General features: G+C 35.9%; 3 protein-coding genes across 4 annotated transcripts; all 3 read right to left on the bottom strand.

Moving 5' to 3' along the window:
• Nucleotides 1-100: 100 nt before the first annotated feature.
• On the bottom strand, nucleotides 101-6,818 carry LOC111456101 (probable inactive ATP-dependent zinc metalloprotease FTSHI 2, chloroplastic). Of its 2 annotated transcripts, XM_023097857.1 has the most exons (12): nucleotides 5,279-6,818; nucleotides 4,747-4,919; nucleotides 4,327-4,428; nucleotides 4,067-4,231; nucleotides 3,793-3,933; nucleotides 3,101-3,259; nucleotides 2,514-2,599; nucleotides 2,102-2,180; nucleotides 1,589-1,711; nucleotides 713-769; nucleotides 408-614; nucleotides 101-333 (listed from the first exon to the last, which is right to left on the bottom strand). In XM_023097857.1, the coding sequence occupies exons 1-12, from the start codon at nucleotides 6,645-6,647 to the stop codon at nucleotides 331-333; spliced, it is 2,664 nt and encodes an 887-aa protein (XP_022953625.1). In that variant the 5' UTR covers nucleotides 6,648-6,818; the 3' UTR covers nucleotides 101-330. The 2 variants fall into 2 exon arrangements, with proteins under 2 accessions (XP_022953625.1, XP_022953624.1); XM_023097856.1 differs by having other exon boundaries at nucleotides 101-614.
• An 896-nt stretch (nucleotides 6,819-7,714) lies between these two features.
• Nucleotides 7,715-10,726, bottom strand: LOC111456575 (nuclear pore complex protein NUP35). Its single transcript, XM_023098502.1, has 4 exons — nucleotides 10,502-10,726; nucleotides 9,340-9,939; nucleotides 8,628-8,739; nucleotides 7,715-8,218 (listed from the first exon to the last, which is right to left on the bottom strand). The coding sequence occupies exons 2-4, from the start codon at nucleotides 9,912-9,914 to the stop codon at nucleotides 7,910-7,912; spliced, it is 996 nt and encodes a 331-aa protein (XP_022954270.1). The 5' UTR covers nucleotides 9,915-9,939; nucleotides 10,502-10,726; the 3' UTR covers nucleotides 7,715-7,909.
• Nucleotides 10,727-11,501: 775 nt separating this feature from the next.
• LOC111456424 lies at nucleotides 11,502-12,800 on the bottom strand. Its single transcript, XM_023098278.1, has 3 exons — nucleotides 12,621-12,800; nucleotides 12,471-12,533; nucleotides 11,502-11,775 (listed from the first exon to the last, which is right to left on the bottom strand). The coding sequence occupies exons 1-3, from the start codon at nucleotides 12,696-12,698 to the stop codon at nucleotides 11,551-11,553; spliced, it is 366 nt and encodes a 121-aa protein (XP_022954046.1). The 5' UTR covers nucleotides 12,699-12,800; the 3' UTR covers nucleotides 11,502-11,550.
• Nucleotides 12,801-16,657: the final 3,857 nt, after the last annotated feature.

A 16,657-nucleotide genomic window follows, 5' to 3' on the forward strand; every position in this document is an offset into this window, starting at 1 on the left:
GGCCCATGGAAGAACACAATCAGGGCCCAGAAAGTCATTAGGCCCATTGTTCAGCCTCCATTCTTGTAAAGTTTGTGACATTGTAGTAGAGAACTATAAATGGTGAAGAAAATCTGTGTAAACACTGTTAACAACGAAACTACAGATTCCAAATGGGATAGAATTGAAAAGGAACTAAAACAATACTCATCTTCTTCTGCTCGCAAACTGATCGACCGGATTTACCTGTCGATATCGTCCAATTCATTGCCGGGAATAACCGGGAAGAACCGGTCTTTGGAAGGCGAGTATTTGTGCCGTCTTCCAGCTCAGGCAATGGACTTTTCACTGTCACTATTAGAAATTTGTGAACTCGTGATAGAAATGGTTTTTGGAATTCATGTTTATCAGGTATTGCTGCTGCCTACCGCTATTTTCTTTTGGTTCTTCTTCATCTTCTCCTCCTCCTGAAGCTTGGTTCGTTTGGCGATTCGAAGGTCGATGATGCTTGGAGGCGTTGGTTTGATCGAGCCGTGCAACTCGACCAAATGGAGGAATTCATTTTTTGTTAAACTTTTCTTTTGAATAAGATCATCAATCACCACATCCATGAGCTTCCTGTTCTGTTGCAAAATCTATAATACAAGAAACAAGGAGATTAAAATTTCGCATTATAAGTATGAAGAAATTTTGTATGATTGTTCGTTTGAACTTCCTAGAAAAATTATGGTACCTCTTTTGCACGCTCATAACAAACGTGTAAAATCCGCAAAGCTTCCAAATCAATATCCTGTCAATTCAAGATCCGTCACAGCAAGCTAGATAATGGCAAGGATATACTCAAAAGTTCATTCCCGGCGTTTGCCAACCTAGTTTACTTCCAGATGTAAAATGAACCAAGATGCAAACTCTTACTCGTCTGAAAAGGAGAATGGTGAGCCAAATAGGAGCGGAGCAAAAACGGAAGGAGAGGGCACATAGCTCCATTTTTTAAATATAAAAAGGTAAGAAAGGTAAGATTTTAAAGTTCTCTCTCACCAGTCTTCTAAAGTTTCAGAAAGTGAAAGATTTGATCAAAAAGAAAAAGAAAAGAAAGTTACTATAACCGCCCGCCCGAACCCACTGCTAACAAAATATTGTCCTCTTTGGGCTTTTCCTTTCCGACTTTCCCTTAAGGTTTTTTAAAATGCGTCTACTAGAAAGAGGGTTGCACACCCTTATAAAGAATGTTTCGTTTTCCTCCCCAACCGATGTGGAACATCACAGTCCACCTCTATTGGGGCCAGCATCCTCGCTGGCACTCGTTCCCTCGGTCCTTCCTCCAATTAATGTGAGATCTCACACTTACCTGGTAAAAAAAAAATTAATAAAAAAAACTCGACCCTACCCCTCAGGCCAAAGATGGCAAGAATTTTCAGAAGAGTGGGATTTTTGGATGAAGAAAAGAAAGGTGTTACAAGACACTAACGTTACACATTGCACAAACCACAAACGGTGTGCATCCGTGTGTTTTTCAGTATGCTCTTCTTTTTCTCCTTCTCAGATATATAATCCTGTATTTACACTATAACTATGGACACATAATTATAGTAAAAGAGGTAAACCATACATTGATTCGATCTGCAACCCAGAAGTTTGACACCCCATAATGTTTCTCGGAAAGGCCTCCAAGAACAAAGGTTCTAGCAGCTGATCTGGCATTGTCTGCTGTTTCAACCCAGATTGTACTCAACTGTAATGCCGAAAAAGATTGCACCACATTTAGACCAGACAATTCTAGAAAAGAAACTACAAGCAAGTGGACGTGGAGATTTGGAAAAGAATATGAAAAGATCTTCCAAATGAGGAATGCAGCAAGTTCACTGTTCAGCATATTATTCATTATTATCCTGAATATTCCACTAAAATGAAATGATACTAAAATTCTTATACATGATACCCTAACAATAATTATCCCTGCGGAAAAATAAGCAGGACAAAAACAATGTAAAAAAGGAAGATTTTGGGCAAACTTTACAATTATTAGCTTCTGTTTTCTCCTTCAATTGACATCTCACATCAAAATCCAAATTTAGCATGTTTAGAAGACATCTAACCTATTATAATTAGACAAGTATCCTACCTGGTCTTCCCCATACCAAAGCTCATCTGCTGCACGTGGTGCTAGTTGAACAGTTATATGGTCCAAGAGGGACTGGCGGCTGCATGAAATCATATGCATGAGCATGAGTAATAAATACAAAAAACAAATCAAGAAAGATTGTGCTATGCATTGTGAAAAGAGAACTAATGTGGTAAATGAACTAATATGAAATATCAAAAAAAATATTCCAGGTTTGGAGAACTATTTGAACTGAAACCCGCAGTAGAAAAAAATAATAATTATGCAGACTACAACTCATGAGAATACAACACCCCCTCGAGGACCTCTTACGTGATCGCAATAAGCTCATTGGTCCTCTCAACAGTGTTTGAAACATGCGAGAGAGAGTTAGAATGGCTAAAACAGAACTAGAAATAGAAATACACCATACGTGAGCATTCCTTCATTGAACCTCATGGCATCCATTTTCATCCGAACATAACCCAGTTCCCTACCAGCTCGAGGTGCAATAGTGACCTGCACCAGATATAGTCATGTCCATATTGTAAATATATTGCAGGTATCAAGTTCAGAAAAACAGCATCTATATTTCAGTATAATGGCATAAAAGTAAGCAAAAAAAATCAAGATGAGGAGTTCTTAATAAAATTATCATATTTCCGAAACATTCTACTCCAGACATGCGGTTTTTTGTGTTGTTGGTACATACTGAAAAATCCTGGAAATTTTGTTTGTGCCAATAAGGACTCAAAAGTGAGTTATTCAATAAGATATCACAAAAGAACCCCGATTATTCAAGTGAAAGTGTGCTACCGAAGTTTCAAATTGATAAAAAAAGAATGATAGGTAATTCATTGATGTTACAACGATTGCTTTTGTTCCTTCCTAGTGTTAATTATTGAGTTCAACCACTCCACGAATATAGAACGTAAAGACGGTGGATAAGTCTACTGCATGAGAAAACAAAATTCAGAAAGGGAAATGGAAAGTTGATGACTAAGAGACCAGAGACCATACAAATTCAATATTCTTTAGGTCAGGGAAGTTCATAGCAACAACAGCCATTGCTGCCTCATTAAGGGCCACTTGCTTCCACGTCTCTAGGCTTCTTTCCTTCTTATCCAACATTCCCCTTTCTTCTATTTGAGCAGCTTGCAATAAATCATCAGTTGTAATCTGCACAAATCAGAGAATTCTTCCTAAAAATAGGGCAATCTATTGCACGGACGAATTAAAAATATTTTGATCATAAGCCTAAAGTCACAAAAGAAGGGAAAAGAAAAAATAATAATATGAATCGATAACCAGAATAATACTAGTATTTTGTTAGCAATATGGGAGAGAAATATTAAAGATATATGCAAGAGGGTATTAGAAGCGTATATTTGCGTTGGTGAAGTGTTGGTTAGTGAAAAGTGGGTCGTAAATAGAATGTGGTAGGGGCGTTCCGAGAGTAGTTTTTGAAAAAACCCAAGCTTCTCAAAGACTGCATTTCATGGTGATAACCAAAACAAAGCAACCATGCAAACTCAAGACTGCGTTCAGTAAAAAATATTAAACTTCGTAGGGGTATTACACACATTTGAACCGAAAGTACACTATCCCAAAAGTGAAACACTATCTCAATGATCTGAATATGATGAAATCTTTGCATTTCGTTTTCAGTAAATGATAAAAGTAACATGCTATTAGTCCAGGTAGCAAAGTACCTCGGTTCTGCCATCACGGATCATATTTAAAGCAGCGACCTCAACTATGTTTGCTAGTTCTGCACCAACCATTCCATCTGTCATACTAGCAACAGCCATGTAATCAAGATCATTAGCCATAGGTTTCTTCCGTGCATGAACCTATAATCACGGAAGAGAAAAGAAACATATGAGTCTTGGAACCTCAAAGAACGTTGATAGTACATTTACATATCATCAAGGCAGTGTGGAATCAGAGAAACAGCAACACTAGGAAAAATGATAACTATATTACCTTGAGAATTTCCAAACGACCAATAAGTCCAGGCTTAGGAATATAAATCTTTCGATCAAATCGTCCAGGTCTTACTAGTGCTGGATCAAGAATATCTGGTCTATTAGTGGAAGCAATAGTAATCACTTCGCCCCTGCCTTCAAATCCATCCAAGGAGACAAGAAGCTGCAATGCATAAAGCAACAGCAACACAGACCATTGAGTACGAAGCAGGACTTTACAATTCACAGTAGCAGGATTGATAATCATAGCTCAGAAACCTGATTAAGAGTAGCATCACGTTCTTGCCCTCCAGAACCTTTTATCAAACCACGTTCCCTTCCAACAGCATCTAGCTCGTCAATGAAAACGACTGATGGAGCCTATCATGACCAACATGATATTGAAATTAATGTTAATATGACAGAACATGTTTAAATTATACCATGTGTATTGAGAAACTTAGAGGATCAAGAAAGTGGACAAAATTTATAGGTATAGAAATAGGAAGTGGAAATATTAAACAGGATAAGAGTTGGAACAGAGAAATCATATATTACATTAACCAAACACCACCAAGAAGAGTATCAACCAGAGATCAGTGGACAGTCTTGAGTGTTCAAACAATGGAGATGAACAAAGTAAATAATGAATTTAAATTTAAGAAAAGAAAGAAATTGAGCAAATGAGGACAGACATACATTCTCCCTAGCTTCTTGGTAGAGGGCTCGAACACGAGAAGCACCAACCCCGACATATATTTCCACAAATTGAGAAGCGGATATGGAGAAAAAGTTAACGCCTGCCTCACCAGCAACTGCTTTTGCTAGTAAAGTTTTCCCGACTCCAGGAGGACCGCAAAGCAGTATACCACCTGATTCATAAACACTTAAAGCCTTTAAGTATTTTGATGAAACAGTTTCAATTACTTTGTGTTTCCGTTTGAAGCAGGAAATTACTCATGCATAGCTTAATCAACATAGAAACCAAAGAATTCTCGTTTGTAGTTCAAACAAACCATTAAGAAAAAGAAATGTTGAAGTATTATGATGAATAAACACTTAAGGCTTGAAGTATTATGATGAAACAGTTTCAATTACTTCGAGTTTCCATTTGAAGCAGGAAATTACTCATACATAGCTTAATCAACATAGAACCCAAAGAATTCTCGTTTGCAGTTCAAACAAACCATTAAGAAAAAGAAATGTTCATCCACCAAAAGTAAATTCTGACCTGGGATCTTTACACCCCTTCTCCTGTACATCTCTCCATGTGTGAAAAACTTCACAATTTCCTCAAGCTCGAGCCTTATTTTCCCAAGCCCAGCGACATCCTCGAACTTCACATTCATCCCTCTCTCCAGATACTGAGGCGTCCTCTTTCCATGAGACCGACGAACTCGAGCACCCGACTTCATAAATTGCGCAGCCATCTTCAAGTAAGGATTTTGTTCACCTTTTCCTGGCTCAACATCATCATCCTCACCCTCAAGACCTTCCATCTCCCTCTCTAAATCCCGCATTTTCTTCCTCTCCTCTGCTTCAGCCTTTTCAATCTTCAATCGATCCTCATAATCCTTCTTTTGTCTCCTATAGCTCAACACCACAGTTTGATAAAAAATCACAAAAAATAAAAAACCAAGGGCTGATACCACATTTGGATCCCGGGCTAAATCTGCCCAGAAATTTGCCATGCGTTGGTAGTTAATTCTAGCTTTATTTAATGATTGCTCCCGCTTCTTTATGTTTGCCTCTCTCCTAATCCTCATATCCTCTTCTTTCTTCTGCATCTTCACTGTCTTTTCTATCATCTCTCTTTCCTGCCTCATTTTCTCCAATGCAGCAGTTTTTTCCATCTTGATCTCCTCCCTTATACGCCTAACCTCTGCAGCTCTCTTGGACTCCTTCTTCGGTTTAACAAAGGAATACAAAAACGCCGGTACTCTCGTCAAGAACCCCAAATACGGAGTAGGAACGTCAGGAAGCTTTACAGGAGGCGTATATGCATTAACACAAACAGAATCGATCCCCAGCTCATCCCACAGCGCCCAAAACCTTCCATTACTCTCCACAGACGGCAACACCGTCCTCAACACCCTGGAATCCTCCAGAACCACCATTACTGGTTCCGGCCTCAGCCTCAAAAATCCATTAGGAACTTTGATCACATGCTTAACTTTCCCCTCTCTTTTCAAATCCAGGAGTTCAGTATAGGGAATTCGGTTGGAAACAGATGGAAGTCCTTGCGACCACGAAAGCAGCTCCTGAGGAGAAAGAGCGTCACCTTTTTTGGTGGAAGATTTCTTAGCTCCACGTCTTCGTTCCTTCACTTCTTTGGAGGCGGTAGCAGCGAGGGCGTTGGACGTATGAAGAGAGGTTGAAACCACAGTGAGAGTTACAGAGAGTTTGAGCAAATTGAGCTTGTTCTTCTTGGAATCGATATCTTCATCGCTTTGAGAATTGGACGGAGATGAAATTTGAGACGATACCGAGGGATATGGGCGACGCCATGTTCGTTGCTTGAAGATCCGGAGCCTGGAATTGGGAAATGGAGAAGACGAATAAATTGAGGAAGAAAAAGTGTGAAACCGTTCGCAGGCCATCGATTTCGTTCAGCGGGGGAAATCGATGGAAGTGAAAACCTAAGAGAAAGCTACATTGATCGAAGGGAAGGGCGGGAAGGAAGTGGAATTGAGGCTGCTCCGGTTCCTTGCTTGCCGATTGCTCTGGTCTGCATTGGATAATCGAGGACGATAGAAGGGTTTTTCCAAGGACCCATTAAAAAAAATTAATAATAATAATAATAACAGGGAGAAAATTAATAGTTAATTACGCTTATTTTAACTTTTTCTTTTAAATTTCTATTTATTTGAACTCTATGTTTGTATTTAATTCTAAATTTTGTGTCTTTTTATTATATCTTAATTCAACCAATTTAAATCTGAGTCTAAATTCTTTTATATTATATCTTAATTCAACAAATTTAAATCTTATTCTAAATTTTGTTTTATTACATCTTACTTCAATGAATTTAAATCTTAGTCTATTTTTTTTTATTATATCTTAATTCAACAAATTTAAATCTTAGTCTAAATTTTGTGTCTTTTTATTATATCTTAATTTAATAAATTTAAATCTCATTCAAATTCATAGTCTAAATTTTGTGTCTTTTTATTATATCTTAATTAATAAATTTAAATCTCATTCAAATTCATCGTCAAGTTCTTCGTAAAAGTATTAAAAATAATTCATTAATGAAAGAATGAAAATGATGAGAATGTTCAAATCTCCATTAAAAATAATTCATTCCGTTAATGAATTATAAAAATTACGAGAACTTTTCATTTTTTATCTTCGCATAAACTTGAAAATTGAGACTGTAAATTTTTTAATTTATGGGTATTTAATTTTAAAATTTTTAAAAATACGTAATAAACCCTCAAATTTTTAATTTTGATCAATGTTGTTAGGTTTCAACGCTTTTTAATTTAATTTCACATCTAAGAAATCCATGAAATACTCAATTTTTATTAAAGAAAATTATTAATTTATTGAAAATAAATTAAAATTATGGTTTTTTTAAAAAAACCCTAAATTTAATTTTATGTAAAAAAGAATCATTGTTTCTAAAATTTCTTGTCCCTGCATCGAAGGAACAAACACACTAAAGGGTAATTTGAATCATTCTTATCAGATTCCATTAATATGTTTGAATCATTCTTAAAAATAAAAATTAAACAGGAAAAACATAGAATGAAACAGGCTAACATATATCACGCCAAGTCAATGTGTGTAAGCTCTCAAATTTGTAGGAATTTCTTGCCATGGAAAATCTATACGCCCACAGGAGAAGGAGCTACCTAACTTAGACTCCAAACATCAAATCCATGACCTTAGACACTAATGATTTGGATGGTGAAGCAATGGTGGTACCTCCTGACTGCCGTGCATAACTGTTACCATTTTGGAAGTTGTAGGGTCGCACAGGCCCTCCTCTCGTTGCGAGTTCTGCGGTTCGAGAAGATACCGGTGGGAGAACCATGAATCCTGGGTTGTTTAACTTTTCATCTAGTGTCTGCCGGTCTATTGGATCCACAGGTTTCACGCCAACAATTAGCATCCCATTGATTTGAATACCATTCTTGCTGAGAGCCTTGTGGGCACCAGATCGGTTCTGCACCAGCAACAAATTCGTAAGGCAAATAGTTTTTCTAAGAGGTTGAATATAGCATCTTCCTGTTCATATATGGATATCATTTCAATCATATATGCTTGATATAACATACATCAAGTGCCAAAACACTCTGCAAGTGCCAATTAAATTTTAAACCTAATTAGCCAACTTGAGCGCTCAACTAGTTAAGGCATCTTAATCTACGAGTTTCGTATCCTCATCCCCATATTGTTAAACTAAAAATATTGAGAATCTTAAAACCTGATAATAATCTTTACCAGCAGAATACATTTTGCATGTTTATTCCCAAATAACACATTAACTGGAAGAGTCTAAAATGAAAAATAAAAAACATCAAACTGAGAAAACCATAGTCAAATAAAGCAGAGAAACAGAGGAAGGTTGGTACCTTATAAAGAATGTGCATCCAGTTAGCATCTCTTGGACCAGGAACGTGTTTCAAGATCTCACCGCACTTTTCAAATTCCCTCAAAACTAGATTCGTATCAGCAGGTGAGAATCTGAAGAAAGAGGGCACAAAATTATACAAATAAGACTTGAAATCAATTGATGCATTGCCTCATATCAAATACTAAATCTTAACAATCTAACTTGCTTATTTCAAAATCAGCATAACTGCAATTGCTTACAGCAGCATTGCAACTGAGGTAAATCTAAAACAACTAGGGTACTACCTTACCTGTCAATATATTGAAGCATACTCATTCATTTCAACAAAAAATAAGCCAATGTAAAAGGACAGGCTTACAACACTTCCCAATTGAATACGTTTAATGTTAAAGTGGTTATTAATTGAAGCAATGTTCAAAACATTAACATGTTCTTACGTGCAGGAGTTAAGTGTGGGTGTGTGTAAGAGAGAGAGAGAGATGCATCCAAGAGAAATGGCAGGGCAAGACAGATGAATCAAATAAAACTAAAACCAATTTGATCATCTGCATCGTTAGTTAGAAAACTCCAAGATGGCCCAAAAGAAAAATGGACGACTGTTTGGCTTGCAGATAAAAAAATCCGGTAAATGAATCATTGAAATTCAACTCACTACAAAGATCTCAGCTAACAATGATGAATGAAAGGGGGAAAGGGAATAGAGAACTCACCCATAGACAGTAACCCATTCCTCCTCGTTGAGTTTTCCTGCAGGCAAGCAATTCCTCTGCACCTCCGGTCTGGCAACTTCCCTTGGGGTTTGAAGTGTGATTAATGCACCTGGTTGAATCACACCTTCAACTGGTGAACTTTTTCCCTTATCTTCCTGCTCGCTGCCACCACCTTTTGGTGTTGACCACCAACTAAAGCCAGCTGATGCCTGCCGGCTTTGTTGGGCACTAATTGGTGTGTGTGAAGTGCTGGTATTTGACTTGCTTTTCATCGGCGAAGAGAAGTCATGACTTTGGATAGGGGTCATCGGGTCTGATTTAACTTCTGGTGAAACAGGATAATCAGGAATCCCAGATTCAGGAGAAAAATCAGAGCCCGAACGGTCTTCCAATGTAAAAACCGGAGGAGGGGGTAGATCTGAGTTTCCAAAATTCTCCCGCCATAAAGCAGAAACAGCAGCTGCCTGGCCTGGAGTTGAAAATTTCCCTCTGCGCGTCGAAACAGGAGATGCTAAATCTTGGTAGAACAACGACTGCCTCCCAGAATTGGAAGTTCTATGCACAGTGGTGTTCATGACTTAGAAGAGAGAGATATCTCAACTGCATACGAACATATAATCAGTTTTACCTCGAACAAAATAGATTTGAGAAATGAACGTTAAATTCAAACTAAACCGCTAAGCAATCTCTGTACAGAGTTGACCATCACATGGTGTAATAAAATCTCCAAGGTCAAAGACGAGTAAATTCAATTAAAGAACTAGCAGATGCAGTGGGGAACCTAGGTTCCATAACGAACTCCACTAACACGATTTTGAAGAAGCAGTCTAGAACTTCAAAATAAATATAGAAACGATTCTGAGAAAGCTCATAAGAATAAAGCTCGAAAAAGAAAACCCCAGATTAGCCCTTTCGAAAAATTTACAGCCTCGATCCACGTTCATCCGCTGGGAAAACGCGGGAAATATCAATCTCAACCAAGCTTGAGCTTCCGAAAATTCTCAGAAATCAAACAAGTAGAACTTCAAATTCACAAAATATCATTCCATTCATCCATCGTGATTCTCTCAAAAATACAAATAACACAATAGTGCAATTCCAGTCTACGAAGTTCAGAAGGGAAAACGCAATGAGAAAATGGATGAGAGATTAGGATAATCACCTTCAGAAACTACTCGAGCTCTGCTTCTAACTGATCGATTGGATTGGAGAATTTGAGATGCGAGGGGCCTTGGGAACTTGATTTTCAATTCGGGATTTTTCCCTCCCGAAAATATTTTAGAATGAAACGCCCAAATCGAACGAAAAGACGTAAGAAAGTTTGAAACCCTAATCCTCAGACTTCGTCCAGTGGGCAATACGGTTTGGCGGTGCGATTTGGAGTGGACATTTCAAATTAAAATTTCTCATTTATTTATATTTATATTTATATATATATATATATATTCAATTTTTAATTTTTTTTCCCCTAAACTATATAAAATACCTTTCCAACTTCAAAAATATACGAAACTATTATTATTTTATTTCAAAAATACCCTCAACGAACAGGTACATCCATGATGATCTCTCCTTTGAAGACGAGAAAGTTTGTTAATGTAACGACCTAGATCCATCGCTAGCAGATATTGTCTTATTTTGGCTTTCCCTTTTAGGATTCCCCTCAAGGCTTTAAAACGCGTCTTAATGTCCTACATTGGTAGGGAAGGAGAACAAACCACTATTTATAAAGATATGGAAACCTTCCGCTAGCAGACGCGTTTTAAAGCCTTGAGGGAAAGCCCGAAAGAAAAAGCCCAAAAAAGAAAATATCTACTAGCGGTGGATCTGGGTCGTTATAGTTAATTATGTGGTCTCGCTACAGCTATCTAAACTTTTGGGAAAGTTTCAAATTTTCGAGTAGTTCTCTCACTCAGCATAGACTCAATCGAGGTATAGAAGTCATTCTCCGGATTTCTAGCATCCCCGATAGTTATAAAAAAAATATATATATATATATATATTAATATTTTAATTTTATAAAATAAATTTTAAACACTTTTATGGTTAGTATATGAACGGAAACGGACCATTCCTTATTTTTATCACGACAATTAATTTATTTAAAAAAATATACTTTACATTAATATATTTTTTAATTGAAAAATAATATGTCTAAATTAATTAAATTATATTCGGAGAGCTCATAAATGATAGTCCAAAGCATCTAATCTAAAATGGAGCTGAAAGGGGTTCCTTAAGCAGCTGCAATTGATTTGGGGATTCAATACAAATGTAAGAGCATTGGCATCTTCCGCTTTCTTCGTTATAATCCCCCACAAATGGCGGTGGCGGTGGCCCGGCCGCCGCCGACGACAACGGCGATGACAATGGCGGCAACAATGGCAACTCTCCTCTTTCAATTATATGGTTCATCGGTTTGAGTCGTTCTACGATCTGTACACTCATATCAGTTGGAACAAAACATTTTAATATTTTTAATTAGTTAAAGTACACGCTAGTTTAGTTCTCGATTTTATTGGTATATTCTAATAGATTAAATTTTACAAATTTAAAAAATATCAACTATTAAATATAAAATTAAAAAGTTAGAATTTATTTGACATAATATTTATTAAAATTTGATAACTAAATTTATAATTTAACATATTTAAATTAATAAAAATGCTTTTGAATTTTACCTTAAAAAAAATTCCTAAAATACCCTTAAAACTTTAATAAAATCTAAAATACCTTTTAAACTTTTTTTTAATATTTTGTTTAAAAAATATATTTAACTTAAAAAAAAACTATTAAAAATACTCTTTTAACTTTTAAAATTACTTAAAAATTATCTCGGTCTATACTTTCAAACTATTTTAAAAAATATATATCTATAAAATGATATTTTTAAAATTTTTAAAAATTGAAGTTAAAATAACCTTAATGATATTTTATGGATTTTTTTTTGGAACCTCATTATTAAATTTTTTTAAAGTTTTAAAATAATAAATACAAAATTCTAAGTTCTCGAGAAACCATACGATCCTTCGATCATTATATTTCCCCCACAATTTTGTCGGGAACATCGATATCATTTGATTTTAACAACAATAAACGAGACATTAGATGAGTTGCAAAGAAAAACATACATCAATCAATAGAAGAGAAGCTTCAGTGGGTTCCAGTTTCTGAACAACATCAGCAGCAACTTCCTGCAGAACAATCAGACTCCATTAAAACAAAGCTTCAAAAGCCAATAGCCACAAAAGGGTATGGATTTCAAAGGGTTTTTGGCTGACCCTAGCTTGGTGGAGTTGGCCTTGCTTCAAGGTTCTGGGCTCCATTTCAATGGAGCAACGAGCATTAGGCTTAGCCATAGGCTAAAGATGAGTAGCTACAAACTCTGCAACAGCGCCCACAACAGCAGCAGCAGCAGCAGCAGCAGCAGCCCATTAATATTGCTGTAGCTTTACAGCGCTTTGTTGGTTGCAGCGGGTAACCAAATTTATAGCCAAATTGGGTGTCTTTTTGGGCAAATTTTCACGGGCTGTTTTGACTTAATGGAGCTTAGAAATCTTGAGGCTGTTAACCAAAGTAAGCCCAACTCTGTTCAGTCATTTCTCGTGGCGCTCAACCAATGCTTTAAATTATTGGTCACATTTCCTCAAACCCTAAAGGGTTTATGAAAGTGACTTACAAATAACACTAATCTTTTATTGGCTAACCCTTGATTGAAAGCTTAGTTTAGAATGGAGCTTCATTTATTTGTTTATGAATATAAATTTTGGGTAAATATAGGATTTATTTTTTATTTATTTCAAAATTATATTTACTTGGTCGTTTCTGATCATAAAATATGAAGGTTATAATTGTTGAAATGACCGATAAAAGTTAAAAATTTTATTTCGAGGGATATAAATAATATATATTATCGTTGGAAAACATAGTTAAAAAAATGCTTTATGAATGTACTTTACTCTATATAAACTTTTTTTTTATTTTTAATTTAAATATGATAAATACGGTAGATAGGAAGTGGATCGGACAAGCCCAAGCCCACAAAAGGTCCAAGCCCACAAAAGGCCCAGGCCCACAAAACGCTCAATATGAATTGTGGGTCCAATTTAATCCAATGAAAAAATAGTAGTTGAGTATCTTCCTTTCAAAAATTGAGATTTAAAAAAGAGCGGACTTACGAAAAAAATAATGAAAAAAAACCCAGATAAGATATGTTGTTAGGTGTTTTGTTTTATTTTCATATTGAGGTAAATTATAAACCTGTGCTCGAGAGATATCTGTCCATATAGTGATATAGGATCTATGGATTCTCGATATAGGATCTAAATCCTATGAGTGAATAGAAACTTAGATCTATATTGGATTTCACAGGGATCAACCCATCTATTCTCTTGCGGCGAGATTTAGTTTCAAACTAAAATTCAAATAGGAGGAGTATGTCATGCCAACATGTCTTGAATGATCCACATCTTAGGGTCAAACATTGATAAACACATTGAACCATCCACGTGGCTAAAAGTCCTCACAGCCTAGACATAACGACCCAATTATCAAGGGCGTGTTTTACCACTGAGTCAATAGCTCGTTGTGCGGAGATCCTGCTAGGAACCATTATGCAAAAAACGAGAGAAATCCCATCTCTCTCCTTGCTCTTTTCGCCTCCTTGTCGCGAAACATTAGAGACATACATCTCTCGTCCTATTAAGCTATACTCAAGTTGACTGGACATAAATTTGAGTGAAGAATAAGAAAGTTTATAATTCTTTTTTACGTAAATTTTAAATTAATTTTTATTTTATTTAAATTATATACCAAACAAACACATAAGGCTTATGGTTCATAAACTAAAATAATAAAATTAAATAAATATAAAGCCTACCATTAGGGATTAGCTAAACATGTGCCTATGCTTCCTTAATTTTTTTTATTGCATTATGCACTTCTAGGTCACATGTCCCAACCATCTTCCCCCACAACTAAAATATTAAAATTTTAAAAAGTTAAAGATATTTATATAATTCACATGCTTTACCTTTTTTTTTTCTTTTTAAATAAATAAATAAATAAAATCCTGAGATCAACCACAATGACCAAAATGGACAATATCTGCTAGCGGTGGGCTTAAATTTTTACAAATAGTATCAAAGTCAGACACTCAGTTGTGTGCCAGCGAGGACGCGTGGTGTCACGATCATGCTTGTCCAAGGCATGTCGCTCATGACCACATGCCCGTGACATGTCGAAACCTTTGCCTTGTACTAGTTTATTGCTCGCTTTCATGTTGCATTATTTCTTTCTTATTTTCTTTAAGAGTACGACGTTTCGGCAATGTCATGGCTACGCCTGATAGACATGAAATGCCTCGAAATGTACTATAGGGGGATACGACTAGTTGTCAACGTCTCCCTACCCGATAGTTATATGCATGAAGCCGTTGTTATTGCCTTTTGCTTGACTTTTCAAAACCTCTCTTCCCTACTTTTTAAAATCTTCTCTTGAAATCGAGACCCGAGGTTTGTATTCACGTTGCCTAACCGCAAACAACGTAACTTGAAGTAAGCTTGACCCACTTAGTGCTGAGAATGGGTGTCGCACAACCTTGATTGTGACTTAAAAAATAATTTATTAAAACCAAATGAGATTTGTTTCCACACATCATGGATGTATTAGTCTACGTATCAAGTCACGATGTTGATTGATTATTAATATTAATTTCTTAATATATTTTTAAAATTTTCATAACCTATTAGTTTGTCTCTTTCCTTTTTTTATTACGATCAATTTTATTTAATAAAACATATATGTCTACGATTCGTGTTAGGCACTGAAATCCATAAGGGAATCGTATCTACACGTCTCAAATTACTTCTAAGAGTGAAAACTATCCATACAAACAAACACGTGTGTCCTTTTAGTCTTTTTTTCTCGTCGCTCACGTGCTTCTGTCGAAAGCTAAGCACGTTTAATTATAAAGTTCTTATAACTGAGTCACTGAAGAGAGAGATGCACTTTGTTAGTATAGAATCACTCTCGTTTGGACGTCGACTCGGGTTATTTATGTACCTTTTATTGACTCAAATGTCACAAACTGTACGTTTGATTTTTAAGGAAAATGTAATATTTAATATTTTGTCGAGATTAATAAATTGCGAAAATAAAAAAGGTATAAATTTGGTGGGAATTGGGGCTTCCAACACATATTGTTTGTCAAAAGCTCATAGATTGATTGGTGTTGTTAAATCAAAATGGAGGGGTTAGGTGCATCACATGTGAAAAAGGGGATTAAAACAAAAGTAGTTGAAGCTTGCAATTATTATTCCAAAATGGAGGTGGAAAATAGCAGCTTTTTAATATTTTATAAATAATTAAAAATAAATAAATTAAACCGTCATTCCAAACAGGTGAATTACTTCTCGAGAAATCGGTTTAATTGCATAATACTATGATATTGTTCGCTTTTTAAATTTAAATCGGATAACAATATGAAAATTCGTTAAATATTATATTCTACGTGAAATGACAAAAATGCCCTTTGTAGAAGAGACGGGGAAATAGCAACTATACCCATATTCCTCAAACAAAATAACGTTAACTACAATATTTTAAACTTGCATGACAAGGAGCTAAACCGAGCATTAATCAACTGATAAATATTAATTATCATCTTAAAAGTTTATATTTAGCAATATTTATAGTTATAACTTGAGAAAATGATTATTTAAAATTTGACCCCACTTCTTTTATAATATACCATAATGGACCTTAGGTGCATGGTTGGTCACGTTTATGATTAATTCCTTAATATCGCCTTTAAAGGATGGAGAGTTGCATAATTCATCCGTCAATTTATTTTCTGACTCAATTATTATTATTTTTTTAATTTTTTTAAAAAATGTCCCTATCCTAATAATATGATATCTATATGGTTAGTAGTCGTGGCAAAAGTGACCATGGCATGGAGGAATGAGCATGAAACTCGATTTCAACTGGATTTCGAGAGATCTGGTAGGCTCGAACGAGTTTAAGTTGGGTTTGGAAGCTGTTCAAAGACCCATACTTGTCGGTGGCATGTCGATCTAATATTCACGAGCATTGAAGGGTTTTGGTTGAGAGACGTAAATTGAGAAGAGAGTGAAAAGAGGGCTCGAGAAGAAAGAACCCGAGTGCTGTCGAAAAGTAGGTTCGGTCCATTGAATTGGGTGAAGTTTGAAAAGGGAGTTGGGGTCCATGTGGATGGTACGTAGAGGATACGATGTAATAAAAAGTGGTAGGAAATGGGAGTGTGGAAGCCATGCCAATTGCCAGTGGTGGTGCCTTG

Source organism: Cucurbita moschata, unplaced genomic scaffold, assembly GCF_002738365.1.
Source record: "Cucurbita moschata cultivar Rifu unplaced genomic scaffold, Cmos_1.0 Cmo_Scf00018, whole genome shotgun sequence".
Taxonomy (NCBI): Eukaryota; Viridiplantae; Streptophyta; class Magnoliopsida; order Cucurbitales; family Cucurbitaceae; genus Cucurbita; species Cucurbita moschata.